We start from the raw sequence: 17,982 nt of genomic DNA, 5'->3' as shown, positions 1-17,982 counted from the left end.
TAACCTGCGAAGTCCCTTAGGCAAGGGTTTCGAGAAGCCCAAAAGTCCGGTGGATGCTCTCGCCCAGTTATAGCTGTCAATTCTAAAAACACCGGTCTCCAAAACTTAGCCACCCCCGTGCGGAGCCAGGGTAGATGTGCAAAGTCGGCTACTTGTTCACTGCATCGGAACAGGAATCGAGGAAGAATCACCATTTTCACTATTGAAATTCTACCTAGCAGCGACAACGGTAATCGAATCCAACGGTCTATATAGTCTTCCAGTTTACCCACTAATATACCATAATTGTCTCTAAAGACCACCTCCGAGTCGAAGTGTACTTGTATTCCAAGAAGCCTCTCTGAGTCCATCGTCCATTGAAGTGGGTGGCCCAGGTCAAATTTTGCCGTAGACGGTGTGAGGGATTTGGACCAATTAACCTGTAGACCCGAGACTCCCCCAAAAAGCACCACTTCCCGCAGTTCCGAGGAGAGATGTCGTTCAGGATCACGCACATAAAGAAGCGTGTCATCAGCATAGGCCGAAACTATGAGATCATGTCCTGGGATGCGAATGCCCTTATGTCCATGATACTCATGCAACACACAGGCTAAGGGTTCCGCTACTAACGTGTAGAGAATCGGAGAGCGGACAGCCCGGTCTCATGCCCAGCAAAATAAATATCGGGTCCGTTACTAAGTCCACATTTTAATACGTGCCGAAGGCAAGCAATAGAGTACTCCCAACAACTGCAGAAAGAACGGCCCTAAGCCCATACGCACCAATACTTGCCTCATGAAGGGCCATTCAAAAGAATCGAATGCCTTCTCCATATCGAGAAACACTGTAACTGGGCGCGACTCCGGAACGGTGTGTTCTAGCGCCCCAAACACTGCATGTAGATTATAAGTGATGTTACGTCCCAGGACAAACCCCGCCTTTTACGGAGCGACCAGCAGGGGGACCAGTGGCACCAGTCGCTTGGCCAAAATCTTTGCAAAGTCTTTGGTATCAACATTGAGGAGTGAGAGGGGACGATATGACTAACATTCCTCAGGTGGTTTCGCAGGTTTTAAAATGGCCACAATGACCGCCTCTCTCATGGAGGGAGGCATTGAGCCACATACGCATATATCATCAAATAGAGCAGAAAGGTGCGGCAGTAAGAGGTCCAGGAATGCCTTGTAAAATGCCACCGTTAGGCCATCTATTCCGGGGGCACCACCCGCTCTCATAGTAGATAAGGCAAGAAGTATTTCCTCTCTCTCTATTGGCCGCATTAAAAACTTGCGATGTGTCAGTCAACCATGGCAGTTTATTATGAGACAAGTATTCTAATATTTCGACCTCAGAGCCTGTGCTGCGTCAAGAGTACAACACTGAATAAAATTGCCTAAACCTCTCCGCTATGGCATGATCGTCTGTTAGAGCAACCCCCTCAGCAGAGGTCACGCCGGTTCCGTAGTAGCTGTGCGAGTATCCTGCCGGGTCTTTCGCTCTCACCATAAATACGTGACGTGGCATATTTGCTGAGATGTTTAATTTCAGCATCAGCTGTTTCTTGAAATTTCTCCAATTTGGTCTTGAATTCTGCCTTCACCCCATCCTAGACACCAAGTTACAGTCGCGTCTCTAGGTCAGTCAGCGTAGCCTCTAAGTCAGTCAACTTTCTACGCAGCACTTTAAGAACTCCAGAGTGCTTGGACATCGTGACCCCTCAAATATAGACTTTAAATGCCTCCCACACCACCTGGAAGCTCTCTACCGAGCCCACATTTTTGTCAAAATATGTCTCAATTGCGTCTGCTAGTTCCGCCTTGAATACCTCGTCTAGAAGGGAATATGGAGGAAACCTCTAGGTATAAGGAGGAATTCTCCTTGTGGGAGAGTCAATAACGACCAAAATCGGGGAATGGTCTGAAAACATGGTGGTCGGAGATAAGGTACAGTGCAGGGGGGTGCCTGAACCCAGCTCCCCTCGTTCCAGTCAAAGACGAGGTAGTGCGCAAAAAGTGCTAGGAAAAGAGCCAAAAAAAGCTTTAAAACTGCATCCCCTTCAGCTAACCTCCAATTGGCACCCCCTGGTCGACAGTGCAGTGTAGTAAGCCATTGGCTTGACACCGGTTAACAAGCTTCCAACGCCAGAAGCAGCTAAGCGTTAGCTTTCAGACCTCGGATAAGTCAGAGCCTGTAGACCTATTAGATCCACTAGAGATCTAATACACCACCACTTTTTCAGATCTTCAACCTGTAAACAGCTCCGGCGGCGGCGTCTCTCTAGCTGCTTTAGTTACAACTCTCACTACAGCACAAAATTGGTTCTAACAACTGTCCAAGCAATGAGATCCGGGAAAATACGAAAGACTTTAACGGCACCTAAACGGCGGAAACCAAAACAGCAGGGTCTAAAAGACGAGCCCCATCAGGGTAACCACAAGTCCGTCTTGGCCCGTCAGGAAACAGCGATTAAAGCCTTGCCAGATGGTAGCTGCAACCTCAGCCCCAAAAGCAAGAGTATGGACACGCCAACTGGCTTAAAACCCTCGAGTCTATTGGACTATTTCAAAAAAATTCCACCAACGACCAATGGATTCTTAAAATCCCAGTCGCAAGAGTTAATTAATCCCCTATCCTCGGATCAGCTTGCCGCGATAAGCATGCATTCCCTGCAGCCGCTTACTCCATTACAGTGGTCAATAAGAAATAAAGAGTTAGCGCAACCACCGGGGGTTTACATCTTTGGAGCAATAACGAACGACCTATCCCCGGTCCAGCAGGGGAGCCCAGATTCCAAACAAAACTTAACCGTTCATCATTCAGAGCCGCCTCCTGGACAACAATGCCCACGCACAGGAGTGACCAACCAAGGAGTCCCCCCGCTGCAATCTCTTCCGGGGAGTTTACAACACCCTCCAGGCCTTCTGACAAATCATACTCAGAAACCAGAATTAATAATAACCTCTACTCAACAAGTCCTAGATATGACAACAGAATCCACAATGATTCCCCATCGTCAACTAACCCTAGCACAAATACATGCGCAAAACTCGTTCGCGCATAACAATATTCTACAACTATCCCACTCATCTCCAAGTATAAGAACACCAAAGGAGCATTTTGTTGCGTTGAGTCCTCGGCATACAGCTCTTTTATCACCGGTATCCTTATCGATCCCCCCACAAAATTCACCCAAAAACTCTGATCCAAACGACCAACTTTTAGCTGACCTCTCATTCTTCTTTAAAAATAACCAAAATCCAACCAACCCCACGCCAATCCTGAAGCCCAACCAAGAAGAGTCTACAGCTATAGGGGTTTGGCCGCAACTTCTCCAGACGATGCAACAAATAGTCAATGCGCTGAACTTTCATTCGGACAAACTGGATGTCCAGGTCGATCTTCTGAATACTCTGGCACTATTCACGGCGGGGATCGACAGCAAACTTGACAAACTGAACAATCTAATAATAGGAGCGCAAGCTTCAACTAAGCTTATACAGTCAGTCTGCTGCTGCTCCCCAATTATTGACTCACTATCATCACTTCCAGGCTTTTTAACCAGTGTAATAAATGAAGTTAAGCTGTTGAAGGGAGGCAATCCCCACACAACTTCCTGTCTGCAACCACAAAGAATAGAAGATCTAGACAACCCATGGTCTATTGCAAACAAAGGCATTAAGTCAAGCTGGGGAACCACTCTCAGGCCAAACCTGCTCAGCGAACAGCTAAAAACCGGCAAATCCAACGCTCCACCAACGGGTCCTGCACCGTCCCAAACGATGACCGATAACACCGGGGCCCTCAGTGAGTGTACCATCCGTCCGGACCACCAAGTGACAGGGCAAACGGCCTGTTTAATGTCTTCAGACCTTATTAAAGTGGAAGGTGCATCAGCCCCTCTCCCACCCTGCAGTAAGAGAGAGCGTAAACGTTTGCGCAAACAGAGAACCAAAATAAGGGCAAAAGCAACAGACGCCCACCCAAAATTCTTTCCCCTTTTCGAAATGGTGGCCAACAAAAAAACCCTAAGTGAGACAGCTACACCATCACCCCCAATAAACCCTAGTGCCAATAACACTAAAGCAGTTCCACTAGAACCCACAATTCAATTAACTGAGGGGAACGCTCACGACCCATTCAAATCAGCTGTGAGAACAGCAACTGTCGAGTCCAGCATAGCGATAGAACAACAAAGGACGACCACTGATGACCCATCTTTACCTGAGCCCATAGTGCCTCAAGAAAAACCTAAATTAGCAACAGGCACGACACAGCCCAGTGTAAACCCTAAAACAACGACAATGAATTTTACAAAAACTATTCATAATCAAAAAACAACTGCATCTAAAAACAATCAGCCTTTCTGGAAGGCCCCTTTTAGGCCATCACAACAGGATCAAGAATTGCACGCAGACCCCGCTCTGAATAACTTCAATAAGATGGCTTCGAGTGAAAATAATAAGGAGAACAACAACGATTCATCACACTCCCACATCCTATTGGTACCAGAATACAAATCAAAGGGACGGCAAGACATTCTCAACAGGTCGACTATAATAAAGTTAGCGGTTGGAATCCCGGGGCTCACAGGACTGGTATCAAAGGACATCGAAGCTATCGAATTCCTTCCACCAAGAGGCGCCCAACCTTCGGAAGCTACTTTGGTGTCTTTTAAATCAGCTAGCTGGGTCGGAGCATTTCTGGATCATAAGGACATCCTGCGGGACTGGGGCATCCGAGTGTATCCATACTCCATCCCAGGTTATCCTCCCGCTTTATTAAATCAGCCAATTACCTCTCGGAAAACAGGACCCATCAAATTGGAGGGTCACCCAAGACCCTACTCAATTTTAAAAAATGCATCGGGCCCAGACGAACAATACAAAAGCCCTTCTAGACTGGTCACCTACGCCGATACAACTCGAGATTGGGAGTGGCTTCCAGCCATTTTGTCAACTAAACGTTCAGTATGACCGTCTAAAGTAGAGAGCAGGGGCCCCAAGTCAAAAACCCCGCCAAAGCCAATACCCTCAGTTACCCCACCAGCATCTGTGCCTAACTCACAAGCAGACTCCACTTTCTTAATATGTTCTTGGAACATAAGTGGCCTTCATCAGAAAACTGCGAATTCGGAAACACTTTCCTTTCTACGTGAGCATGCCATAATAGCTATACAGGAAACCTGGGCACAACAAGGATGCCCCATTATTGGTTACACAGAAGTATGGAAACCAGCGCTCAGAGCTAGCGGCTATGGCCACCCCAAAGGGGGCCTGTCAATATACATATCAAACAACCTAAAAGGCCCCCACTCACAATTACCTATAGATGAAGATTGGCTCCTCGGGGTCAAAATCAACTCTTGGAGGAATCAGCGCTCACTTTTTCTTTTAAACGCGTACATTAACCCAAGTACGCGAACAAAAAGAGATCACCTGGCACGTTTATCGGAAATTATGAGCGACATAGCTGCGGAACACCCCAACACTGACTGTATTGTCACAGGTGATTTTAATACCAACTTATTCCAATGTATCCCAGTAGACAACGAAGGGCCTTTCTTACCTTTGATCAATGTGCCTGTTATACAATCAACTCCGCTCAATCAAGCCCATTGCGGACTGGGAGAACTCTGCGTGATACGATTCTATAGCGCTGGCTACCTGGTAATCAACGGAAGATCGGAGGGAGATATCCCTCCTAATTGGTCTTGGACAAATGGTAGCAAGCGCTCTTATCTGGACTACAATATCTGTAATACATCCTTGCTCCATTATTTGGCATGCTTCCACATCTATCCGCGAACCGAAAGTGATCATAGACCTCAGGTCATATCATTTAATATAAAACCAGCAACTCACAAACCTGCCTCCTCTACTTGCCGTGGAATATACACAGAGAACCTAAAGCGCCTCAGGTGGAGTGAAAACCTCAGCCAGAACATCTTGCAAGAAAGCATGAATGCAATAAGAGGCGGTATCAATCAAGAAGCCTCGCCGACTGCGACATGGTCAATGCTCTGCTCACACCTGATTAACCTCTTTCCAGCCAAACAGCAGTTCCAGAGGCCATCCCAGTATTGCAAGTTCACAATGTCAACTCAGACAAAGTCACTTAAGAAAGCGAGAAACAACGCCTTGCGGTCACTCGCAAAATCTCCAGGGAACAGTGATTGTCTAATACATTATCAAGCTGTACAGAAGTCTTTCAGGCTGGCGATGACCAAAGACAAACAGTTGCATGAAACGCAATTCTGGTGTAAATTGGTGTGGGAGAGTAAGAGTAAAAATTCAAGAAAATGTTGGGCCTTAATTAACAATGTAAACCAGAGCACATTGAGCTTCGGAACAGCAAACATACAAGAATCGGCCTGCCACAGAGCCTGTTCAAATCTGACCCACCCTTTTGGTCCGGAATTTTAACAAACCTCTTTAACTATGCCCTGAACACTGCATCAATCCCTGACTCGTGGCGGGGCGCCATAATCCACCCAATTTACAAATTACATAGCTCTCTTCTGGTTGAAGGTGATCTTTGGCTGCGTTCTGTCGACCTTGCCCATGCTGGATGTTTCCCTCCACTCTGGAGTAGGGCAAGGGCACTGCGACACAATCTGGTGCTGAAGTGGCAGAGATACACCTCACCAGCCGTGGCCCACTGGTCAAGCGAAACAGCAGCTGCATGCAGCAAACCACCAACGGGGTAGCCAGCAGAGGTATCTATCAGCAGCCAGTATAGTAAGTGCAAAGGTATGAGCTCAGTCGGGCGGGGGAAGGACGAGTCTCCTCACTGGTCCCAGGGCGCCGCACTCAGCCGCAACGATGTGGGTGGGAGAGCGGCCGGGGCAGTAACAACAGCCCAAGAGATTCAGGCCCAGTCGTCCTCACTGCAGTAGGCCGGATCGAACTCTGCCGCACAGTAGTCTGAGTAACAGTGTACTGCTCTGCACCAGTTCCGATCGCCGAATCTGTCACTGCGGTGCCTGCTTCACGCCTCAGGAAGCAAATATACGGAGAGTGTGGCGGTGTTATGGAGCTACGCGCTCTAGCGGCCATCTTGGTCTCGAGCAAGCTCCGCCCCTCTCCTCCTGCTAGATGTTGAGCTGTTGCCAAGATGTTGTTTTTGAAGGTCACATTTCTGAATTGCCCAAGCTTTTCAGTTTTATGACTTGAAAGAATACATAGGTATTCAACATATGCCCACTCTGTGACCAGTAACCGCTCATTAACAGTCTCTGCATATGTTGGGCATTCCCACAAGAACGCAGCTGTCAAAAAGGGCAGCTATGGAGGCAGGAACTGAAATGGGAAACCCATGACACATTCCAGTATTATCCACTAGTGCATGGATATGGTTATCTCAAAGAAAACCAGCACCATATTGTTACCCATTAAGGGTTGGATGTCGCTGATCATCCAATCATTCCTGAAAGCATGTGATATAAGACTAGAAATATATGCAGGCAATCAAGTGTTAGAGATACTAGACTGTTCTCACAAATGTTTATTGGAACTGAAAATATAACTCTTCTTTGTCAGAACATACAGTCTGCAGATGCCTGTGCCACACTTTTGCTCAGTACTGCTCCAATTATTTCTATCACTACAAAACTTACAACAATTGGAAGTGCCTGGTTATTTAATAAAGACATCTGGAAAGTGACTTTCGGCACACAGATGTACTAAGCCGGTCATCCATATAAAAACGTATCTCTGTATAAGAGCTGGTATTAAAGCTAGACATCTAGTAAACTCTCTTCGTGCTTTTTTGTCAAAGTATATTGTAAGGATAATGCTGGCCTCTTACTAGAAATAGAGATGAAAAGGGTACGTTGTTGTAACAATGGATGGGAAGTGCATATGGGCAAGAAGAGAGACATCTTTTAGCTCAATTGTTACTCTAAAATGCCCCTCATGGATTTAACTGTTGAAATGTTATTTTCAGCATGATAATGGTTTACCAGATTTGTCCCAATATTAACCATGGATTGCGTGCTAAATGCAACGCTCACTAGGATTATGAGTACTTCTTTAAAAACCAATGCACAAGTCATCATCACTTTACATTCCTTTTTAAAGAGTAGATTTCACCAACCGTCCCGAGTTATTTTCACCAGCTGCACATCCAAGTACTAATATAACCTCTCTTTACACTCTTTCAAAGAGCTTTCTCTTCTGTTTTCGGCTAACACTGATAAAGGCTCCTCTTTATGCAAACTAGATTTTGGTACCCATTTTGTCGATGTAACCCTATACATTTTAATGATAGCTGATTTATCTTCGGCTTTCTTTTCCAAGCCATCTGTTGCGCTATGCTCAAATCATTTAGCATTCTCTGTGCTATGAGCTTCATAGAGCGAAAAACATAAATATTAAGGAAATATAGTTGCCTAGGGGGGCGTGGGATGCGTCCACCGAGAATGGCCGCCTGAAGGAGCAGCTCTGCATGATCGAGTGCTCCTGCGGCGATCTTCGGATTAGGATGTCACTCCAGAGCATAGTTTTGGGGAATGATTGCACTTAGACACTTATGTAGCAAGCAGGGAGCCACTTGAGAGACGTACCTGTCGGAAAGGGGACATTGTCCTTTTCAAGCTGCACGTTTCCTTTCTTCATCAGTGTTTGGGGAACTTAGCAAAGTGAAACCAGTCAGCCCTAATAGCGCCGCCTGGTTTTACTTTTAGTGTGCACTGTGCATAACACTGAACCAGAACACAGAGAAGATTTTCCTTAAAAGTAAATCTTCCTAATATAAAAAGAAGGATTTTCACAATCAATGTGGCAGACTAACTGTTTACATCCAGTAAACTCCATTAAAGCAGTTGAACTGCATATAAAGATTAAGCAATCAGTCCTTTATCTTGACCGTCTGAGAGAGGCTGGTAGCAGCTAATCTGCCAATGAGGGCTCCAGGACAGTTTTTAACACAGGAAGAATTAATTCTATGAGCAAGAAATTACTGAAGAAGAATAAGACACCAGAGAAGGTACCCTATTGAGAAGGACAAAGATCCGTTAGCAAACTGATAAGTAACCTGTGACAAGAGTAAGTCATTCTGAAGGTGTGCAACAAACGTGTGGCTTGCCTTCTTCCTTTTGGAATAATCAACAGCCCTCGTGCTTTTTATTAACTTGCCAGAAATGTCCATTAGTCCTTGATTATGTTAGTGCCTCCTCAATGGAGAAACAGAGTACTGAGAAAGACTCTGTAGAAATTCAGATTGTGTCATTTTCTGAGGGAGCAAAAGAAAGAAACAGACATCAATCTGGGAACGTTGAAATAAAATGTGTGACCTTCACCCAACTGAAGGTGTGCTTTTCATCTATTTATTATAACCTTATGGCAAAGGAGTCCTTCAGGGTCAATGTTCAACAACGGAAAGGCCAGCAGAGGAATCACAAGAGGATGATGGCTGTGAATCTGCCTCACTGTGGGTTCCTTCATGGACCACTAAGAAGGGGAACCGATATTCTGGTCACCTTTCCTAAGACAGCATTCATAGCATAGCTATACAGCAACCATCATCATTTGAATGCTCAAATGGCTAACAGAATCAACACAGATAGTCTGCTTTAAAACTATATGTTCAACATATAGCATTTTGACAGAACCACCATACGCAGGGCAGACAAAAATGGAAGACGAAGGAACCGAGTAGAATCTAAGAAGACATAATTTTCCTGGAAGAAAGAAAAAAGATATTTAAAAGACCATAATTCAGGTTAAAATAAGGACTCACAAACTGTTGACAAGGTCAATGTTTGGCAGAGCAGTGATCAATTAACATCACAAAACATAAGGGGGCATTAACCTCCCTCTGTTCAGCTGATCAAATGCATTATAGGAGTTTTCCACCTAAGCTGAGTTCATAAACTCAAAAGGGTAAGACACTGCTGAACATTAACGGTCTTGTAAGACGTATACCGAATTCCTCCTTAACAGTAGAACTATATCTCAGAAGGCTCACTATTGGGTAAGAGATAAGATGTGATTTAAACTCCTATTTAAATACAAGGTTAGGTTCTCACCTTCACATATGCATTGTTGTGCTGAAACTGGATGCTCTGTACAGAGGTCTTGTGGGCGCCAACAGTTTTTACAGGTGATGTCAACATTCTCAAATCATACTGGTAAATCTTTCCTCGTGAAGATCCAACTGTCACACTGAGTCCATCTGGCAAAAAGTCGACAGCAGTCAGTGGCGACTCAGCAACTGCAGCTTTCACCACTCTTCACACCAAAAAATAAAATATATTTAGGGCATTATAAATACATGGATCCATAAGTCACAACAACAAACATAGTAGTAATTTAATGGAACAATGTAAACTACAGTGGTTAACTTAGGTGTAATGTATAGCAGAAGGTGATAAAGGGCACCAGTTTATTAGTAAGTTGCGGATTTTTTTTGTCTGAATATTACATGTATACCAATTATCACTAATAACTAGATACATGAATATACGCTGTGCAAAAGCAACATTTCTGACTATATAAGTAAAAGCTACTAACGCCACAAGTCTCATGGCGGAGCATAAAGTTGAATGGGTGATTAATCTGAGAAGAGTAGAGGAACTTCGAGAAGCAAATTTACATTTAGGCCTAGCATGGTGCAAGAAAGCAACAGAAGGGGCGGAGGCAAACACGAAGCTGTGTACCACCTGCAGATATGAGACTTGGTCAGGGTAAGAGGAATGTTATTTTGCAAAGACCAATTGCCAGTCTCACATGTGTGGTTGAGCTAAAGGTCAGCAGTTCTCGAAATATGGGTTCAATGACTGCGACTTTGAGACCTCTCCTTTGAGACTTTTTATACAAATAGAAAATGTGGGCTTGTGTCAGTGCAGTGGCCGACAGGGACGGTTCCTCCGCAACGGTGGAGGAGCATCGCCCCACTAGCTCACAGCCAGCACGTAAAAAAATAAAATGATGTTCTATCATCGTTTTATTATTCATTTGCTGGCTGAGCCAGCGCGTATAGGAAGGGGCTGGCCAGGCCATGGGAGGGGAGGGGAGAGGAGTGGTATGAGCACCTCTAAATGCGCAAGTGTGTTTGGACCGTCTCAGGCCGGTCAAACACACATGCACACTTAGGTTTCTCCAACCTGGCTGTATGAAACAGCCGGGCTGGAGAAACAGCAGACTCCCTGTCCTGAGAGGAGCGTCTTTTCAGTCCACTGCGGCCATCCCTGCGCTGCTCTCATAGATTGACAGCAGCGTGGTGATTGCATAGGGAGTCTTTCCTAGTGTCTGCTGTGACCAGGAAGAACATGGAGGCTGGGCGCGGGAGGCAGCTGGCAGCTTAAGGTAAATTCCTTTTTTTTAAAATGCATTATTAATCCACTCACTCACCCCTTCTCACGCTCCCTGCACCCACCCTACCACCATTTCTTTGCGACGGCCGCCTCAAGCGGCCGTCACAAGCCTCAAGCCTTCTGTGGCTTGCTCACCTCAATCAATCAGGGATTTTTTAAAGCGCACTACTCAGCCGTGAGGGTATCAAGGTGCTTCGGGGGTTGCTTTCTGAATAGGTGCTGTCGGGCTTCGTCTAATGCAGTGGGGGAGTTTGTTCCAGGTCTTAGCTGCGATGTAGAAGGATCTTGCACCCGCTCTGGCCCGGAGGATGCAGGGGACCGTGGCTAGCGCTAAATTGGCAGAGCGGAGGTTTCTCTTGGGAGCACGGAAGGAGATTCTTTTGTTGAGATATTGGGATCCGGTGGTATGGAAGGCTTTGTAGGCGTGAGTGAGTAGTTTGAAGGTTATTCTTTTTTCAACGGGGAGCCAGTGGAGGTGCGGAGGTGTTGGGTGATGTAGTCATGTCGTGGGATGTCGTGGACGAGTTTGGCTGCGGCGTTCTGGACGGTCTGGAGTTTGCGGAGCAGTGTTTGGTTGATTCCGGCATAGAGCCTTTTTCCGTAGTCCAGTCTGCTGGTAATGAGTGCGTGGATGACTGTCTTCCTGGAGTCGGGGGGATCCATTTGAAGATTTTGCGGACTACGCAGAGGGTGTTGAAGCATGTGGAGGATTTGGCATTTATTTGGTGCTTCATGGTGAATGAAGAGTCGAGTAGGATGCCAAGGTTACAGGTTTGATCCGTAAGGGTGGGTGGGTTTCCAAGGGTGGGGGGCCACCAGGTGTTGTCCCATAAGAAAGGGGTACAAGGATGAGGACTTCTGTTTTCTCAGAGTTGATCTTCAGGCAGCTGCTGCTCATCCAGGATGCAACGTCCTTCATTCCTTCTCGGAAACTGTGCCTGGTGATGTTGGGTTCATTGGTGAGAGAGAGGGCGAGTGGTAAGACTACACATGTTTTTGAATGATGGTTGCGAGGGGGCCATGTAGACGTTGAACAGCGTGGGGCTAAGGGAGGATCCTTGGGGTACTCCGCATCTGATCTCAGTAGGTTCAGAGAGGAAGAGCAGGGGTCTTATTCTTTGTGTTCTGCCTAAGAGAAAAGATCAAATCCAGTCTAAGGCAGTTCGCTGGATGCCAGCGTGGTGGAGTCTGGTGGCTAGTGTGCAGTGGGAGACGGTGTTGAAGGCTGCTGAGAGGTCTAGGAGGTTGTGGGCTGCAGTGTGGCCTTGGCCGAGGAGGGTGTGGATGTCGTCAGTGGTGGCTATGAGGGCGGTCTTGGTGCTGCGGTTGCTGTGAAATTCAGACTTAGAGGAGCCGAGGATGTTGTTGGTTTCTATGAAGTGCGCTAGCTGGGTGTTGATTGCTTTCTCGATGACCTTGGTGGCGAAGGGGAGAAGAGAGATGGGCCTGAAGTTCTTGAGATGGGCCTGAAGTTCTTGAGGTCTGTCAAGTCTGCAGCAGGCTTCTTGAGGAGGGGTTTGACTTCGGCGCGTTTCCAGTCGTAGGAGAATGTGGCTGTCTCGCTGGAGCAGTTGATAGTCGTAGTTCGGGTGCGAAGGCAGCCCTGTGGAAGACCTGGGGTGGGCAGGGGTTGGTGGGTGCTCCCGAGTGAATGCTTTTCATAGTCTGTACGGTGTCTTCTGTGGTGAGAGGGGTCCAGGTTAGGAGGGTCAGCTGGATGCCGTCGCTGGTGGGTAGTGTTGGGTTGGTGCCGTGGTCTTGGTCGCCGAAGTTGTAGAGCGTCTTGATCTTGTGGTGGAAGAAGGAGAGGATTCTGTCTTGGATGAATTTTCTCTTAGTTGATTTGATGAGTTGGGGGTGTGCCGTGGTTGAGGCCTTAAGGGCCGAGCGTGCTTTTGGGGTTTTGCTGTTTCTCCAGTAGTCGGGAGGAGCGCTTGGATCCTCGGAGGTTCGTGATGAACCGGGTGGCTTTCGCACTATGTCGTCTGTCGGAGTTCTGGAGGTGGCAAGAGTGTTGCCGCAGGTGGTGATCCATTGATGGTTGTTTGCTGTTGTGTTGTGGTAGGGGGAGGAGTTGAGGTGTTCTTTGGTGATTTTGTTCCAGGTTCTGCTTGGGACGCGTGGCGTGAGCTTGTGTACGGTGGGTTTCGAGAAGGAGAAATGGATGCAGTGGTAGTTCGTCCAGAGCGGTTCGATGGTGTGACCGAAGCAAATGGTGTTTCCTCCGGTGAAGATGGGGTTGAGAGTGTGCCCAGCCGTGTGAGTGGGGGCGGAGACTAGTTGCTTCAGTCCGATGTTCGTGAGATTCTCAAGGAGGGCGGTGGTGTTGGGGTCGCTGACGTTGTCTAGGTAGAAGTTCAGGTCCCCGAGCAGTATGCAGTCCGTGGAGGCGAGGGCATGGGGAGCGATTTAGTCTGCAATGGTGTTGGTGAAAGGGGAGCGGGGTCCGGGCGGTCTGTAGGCGAGAGTTCCACGGTGCGTCGTTCTGGGGTTGGGATGGATCTTTAAGTGGACGTGTTCCATGGGGGGCAAGACGTATTCTGAGTTGGTGGTGGTTAGTTGGAGGAAGCTTTTGTGGACGATGGCGAGGCGTCCTACAGGGCGGTTCGGGTCGTGTTTCCTCAGGGTCTTATATCCGTCAGGAATGGCGGTTGCGATGTCTGGTGCAGAGCTGCCGTTGGTCCAGGTCTCTGTGAGGAAGTTGGGCGAGTGGCTCTTGGAGGTCCCAGACTTCTACTGCGTGTCTGTGCAGAGAGTGCACATTAAGGAGGATGCAGCTCAGGGGGTTGTGTACGTTGGCGTCCAGTGGGTTGAGGGTGGCTGTCTGGGTCTGGAGGTAGGTGAAGGTGCAGCAGCAGTGTTGGCAGGAGATCGGGCATTTGGTGTTGCTCAGTATCAAGAGCTGGCAGTAGAAGTGGCGTCCAGGGTTGGGTGCGTGGAGAGTGCTGGGGGTTGTACTGGTGGGGGGATTATGGGACCGAGGTTCCTGACGCTGGTCGCAGGCGGGTCAGGTGCAGATTGGCTTGCTTTTGGTGCACCTTCAGAGCTCCCTCTGCGCGGCCGCCATTAAGTAGGGTTCGGGAGGAATGGGAGCAGGCGGGAGCGGCAAAACGCTGGGGAGCAGGGCTGCGGGGGCGGCAGCAGCGGGGAAAAGAGGCAAATGCAAAAACAGGGAATCAAAGGAAACAAATGCAGAAATAAAGGCAAAAAAGGCAGATAGCAAGAGAGGAAAAACAGAAAGAGGAAGAGACACACAGATCAGACTAGCAGAAGAGCTGTGGTATTTAATTTGGCAATAAGTAAGTAATGTATTAACCGCTCAATTACTTAAAATCTTTACAGTAAAAATGCACTTTAAAAAATCGTTACCACTCCCCCCGCCTCCTCCCTCCCTCCCACAGACCCTCCGGTCCCTTTGTTGACAAACATATGAGTTCAGAGCCATTTTAGTTAAACATGGGGAACTTCAAATAGTCATTAAAGGACATGATCAGATATGAGAGTGCCCTACTCTGTGTCCAGCCGTTGGCACGGCCCGTGGAGTATTGAAATACAGGGTGTCAGGGGAAGTGGCAATTCCTCGCAGGAGGCCCGACAATGGCCGTCGTCACCATAGACAGTTTAGAGCCAGGGAAGGGAAAGAACTGACAAGAACCAGTTTGGGGCGAAGGTCAGAGATTCCCCCACACAAAGGCTGGCATCCGGTATAAAAGTGGCATCCTCATCAGAATACTCCTGGACCTGTGGAGGATTCAGAAGGATTGCCCTGCTGTCTTCTTCAGCCCAGGCTCCTCAGAAGTCACTTCAAGAGTCAGTTGGCTGACCTCCTGTTTGAGCTAAAGGGACACAAAAACATCCAGAGGCCTGCCCTTCAACTTCACAGCCGGCTCACCAGCCCCATATGGACATGCCTGAGGCGTGCTGCTGGTCTCAGCTGGAATGAGTCCTGAGCCCCAAAAGGTATCCCCCTAGGCCCTGGACTCTTGGCTACCATGAGAGGTACTCATGAAGATGAAGATGGTGATCTTTTTCCCCTGGTAATCAGTATTACAGTTTTACTGGCATTTAAATTTCAAAGGACGGGAGGCATCCACTGCTAAGGTGCTTACATGCAGTTATGGGAGCCTTGTAGAGAGTTATGAAACGGATAATAAACTGTATCTTATGCGTATTAAAGTGCTTTGTAGCCAAAAGGCTGGCTAAGGCTTCAAAGAGGGCTGACATACAACTAGAAATGCATTAGTCAATGGGACCTCCTGTGATGTTTTTTTTAAAAATAATTTTTATTGACGTCTTGTTTCTTTTGTGTGAGGGACTAGTTGCATCACGCCTTGTACAATCCAGAAAAGAAAGTAGCCGGCAGTCATGTTGCAGCAATGGAAAAATAATGGGTGGATATATACACAGATAAGCAGGCAAAAAATAATAAACATTGCCTAACAGACATACTTAGCAAATTGTGTAACATCTTGGTTCGAGTCGTGAGTTCCATAACGTGTATCCCTGAGGAGTTAGTCGATTTAGGATCTAACTTGGGCATCTCAAGTGCTTTGTAGGAACCAATGCAATATAAAGGAAAGGGAGAAAAGAAAACTATTGTCAACAGGGAGGAACAGGAACGCTGGGGAAAAATATGAAATATAAGAGGTAATGAGGGGGAGGGGGCACAAGCGAGATCGGCAGGTGAACAGACAGTAGAGAGGAGGTGGACATGTGCTGGGTACAGAAGAGACAGGGGGGTCAAAGCAGTGATAGCTATATAAGCTCTCTGGTCCTAATTTCCTGGCAGTGCAGCAGGGGAAAGGGGGGGGGGGGGGGAGTGGGTGGAGGAGGAGGTCACTCACTCAGCATTGGGCGAGCGGGAGTGTTGTGAGGTCAATGAGAGCAAAGGACGAAGACCACAGTGACTTACTAACATCTCAGAGGGGAAGGGAGGCGTGTCTACAGCAGTCAGCTCTTTGATGTGTGTAAGCATGACGTCCCAGGCTACTGCTATGGGGCACTTTCTGAGTTGCCAGGTTACTCCCAATGCAATGCAGTACTCCCTGCTTCAACCCACAACTGAGAAGGGCCCTGTGCCACTGGGGAGGCGTCAGGGCTGTTGGGCTCGCCAATGAATGGTGAGCGGTCACATAGGTAGCAGGAGGCGAGATTGGCAAAGCATGCCCTCACTTTATGATTCTTCCCCCTAGTGACAATACCTGGGGCCGTGGCCTCCCAGGAATTCAACGTTGCGAGTTCCGTAACAGTGACCAATGTGGCGTGTAATGCATGGCAATAGCTGGCAATACTGGGGCATTACCAGAGCATGTGCTGGAGGTCAGCTCTCTGAGCCTGGCATCTGGGACAGGTGAGACTGGCCTTGGGACACATGCAGTGCAGCAGAGTGGGCATGAGATACGTACTGTATTACACACACCATGTATTGGATGTTTTTAAAGCATGTATTTTGTGTTATCACCTTGGGGGACTCCAGGGCTCTGGACCATTCGGTGTTGTGTAGGGACTGCGCCAAACCCTCTTCCTAGACGTGGCGAAGAGTGAGTCAGGTGACTCCTGTGTGTTCTTCGATTGCCTTGTATAACCATGTTACTAGAGAACGCCCTTCCCTATAGTCTATAAGGTTTTTTTTAAGGCTTGAGTAGGGGGTTCTTCGTATATCGTTCACCACAGAGTCCCAGTAGCTGCCCATATAACAGGAATTGGGCAGGAGGAAAGTCATGGCCGTGTCGTAACTGATCAAATGTGAGAAGATGGGCATCTTGGAAGAGTCCACCGACGTATCAATGGAACATTCATGCAATGCGGTCAGCTGCTCGGCCGCAAAGTGCCCTAGGAGTCCCGGAAGACCCTGGAGGGGGATGGCGGGGAAGTAAGGGAGCACCTGCCTGGTCAGATGGGCAATCCTGGCGAGGCACTTCCTGGCCACCCATACAACTTTATGGTAGGGTAGAGTAGCTGATGAAGAATATGCATGGGAAGAGGCTCTTCCCCAGCATTGGCCTTGTATACATGGTAGCTATCTGGATATGCATTGAAGGTGCGCTGCAAGGTAGTAGCACTCAAAAGATAAAGAAACTAGCCCACCCAGTCCCACAGGTAGCTTGAGCTTGCAGCCTCATCCCGAGGGTATATTAAGAGATTGTCTGTGTATGGCAACAATGCATGAGTGGTGTCGTCCAAGGAGATACCCCAATGTCGGCCCTCCAGTTGAAGACAGTGAGCCAGTGGTTCCATGGCAATAGGATAGGGGACATAGAGAGCAGCCCTTACAAATTCTCCAGCTAATGGGAAAGGGGGGTGAGATCAGGCTACCCGCTGTTGCTCAGGAGGTCGGTTTGTGTACAGCAATTTTGTGTACACCAGAAGGCACCAGCCGAGACCCGCAGAACCTTGAAGAGGTAATCCCATGATAAGGAATCAAAGGCTTCTCGAGGTCCAATATGAGACATGCTGCCTGTGGGTAATGTAATGGTGCCTGGTCCATAACATAGTAGAGCTGTCTGATAATATAAGATTTGCTTCGGCCCGGGACAAATCCATTATGGTGTGGATGGACTATGGTAGGTAACACCATGAGTTACCGCTCGTCAAGTACCTTGCAGAGTATCTTATAGTCATCGCTCAAAATGGCTATGGGCCGAAAGGAAGAGAGATGAGTGGAATTTCTGTCTGGTTTCGAGAGGGAG

The 17,982-nt window shown here is 47.8% G+C and overlaps 1 protein-coding gene across 3 annotated transcripts in view; it reads right to left on the bottom strand.

Annotated features, from left to right (window-relative positions):
- The window catches only part of NEDD1 (NEDD1 gamma-tubulin ring complex targeting factor), a 383,820-nt gene that overhangs the window by 241,898 nt on the left and 123,940 nt on the right, over positions 1-17,982 (bottom strand). For all 3 annotated transcript variants that reach the window (XM_078677984.1, XM_078677985.1, XM_078677986.1), the window contains exon 7: positions 10,007-10,208. In XM_078677984.1, coding sequence (XP_078534110.1) covers positions 10,007-10,208 — 202 coding nt within the window. The remainder of the gene's footprint in view (positions 1-10,006; positions 10,209-17,982) is intronic.

The sequence above is a fragment of the Lissotriton helveticus genome, chromosome 1_1, assembly GCF_964261635.1.
Source record: "Lissotriton helveticus chromosome 1_1, aLisHel1.1, whole genome shotgun sequence".
Taxonomy (NCBI): domain Eukaryota; kingdom Metazoa; phylum Chordata; class Amphibia; order Caudata; family Salamandridae; genus Lissotriton; species Lissotriton helveticus.
The sequence above is the reverse complement of the archived record's forward strand: the minus strand, read 5'-3'. Positions and strand labels throughout refer to the sequence as shown.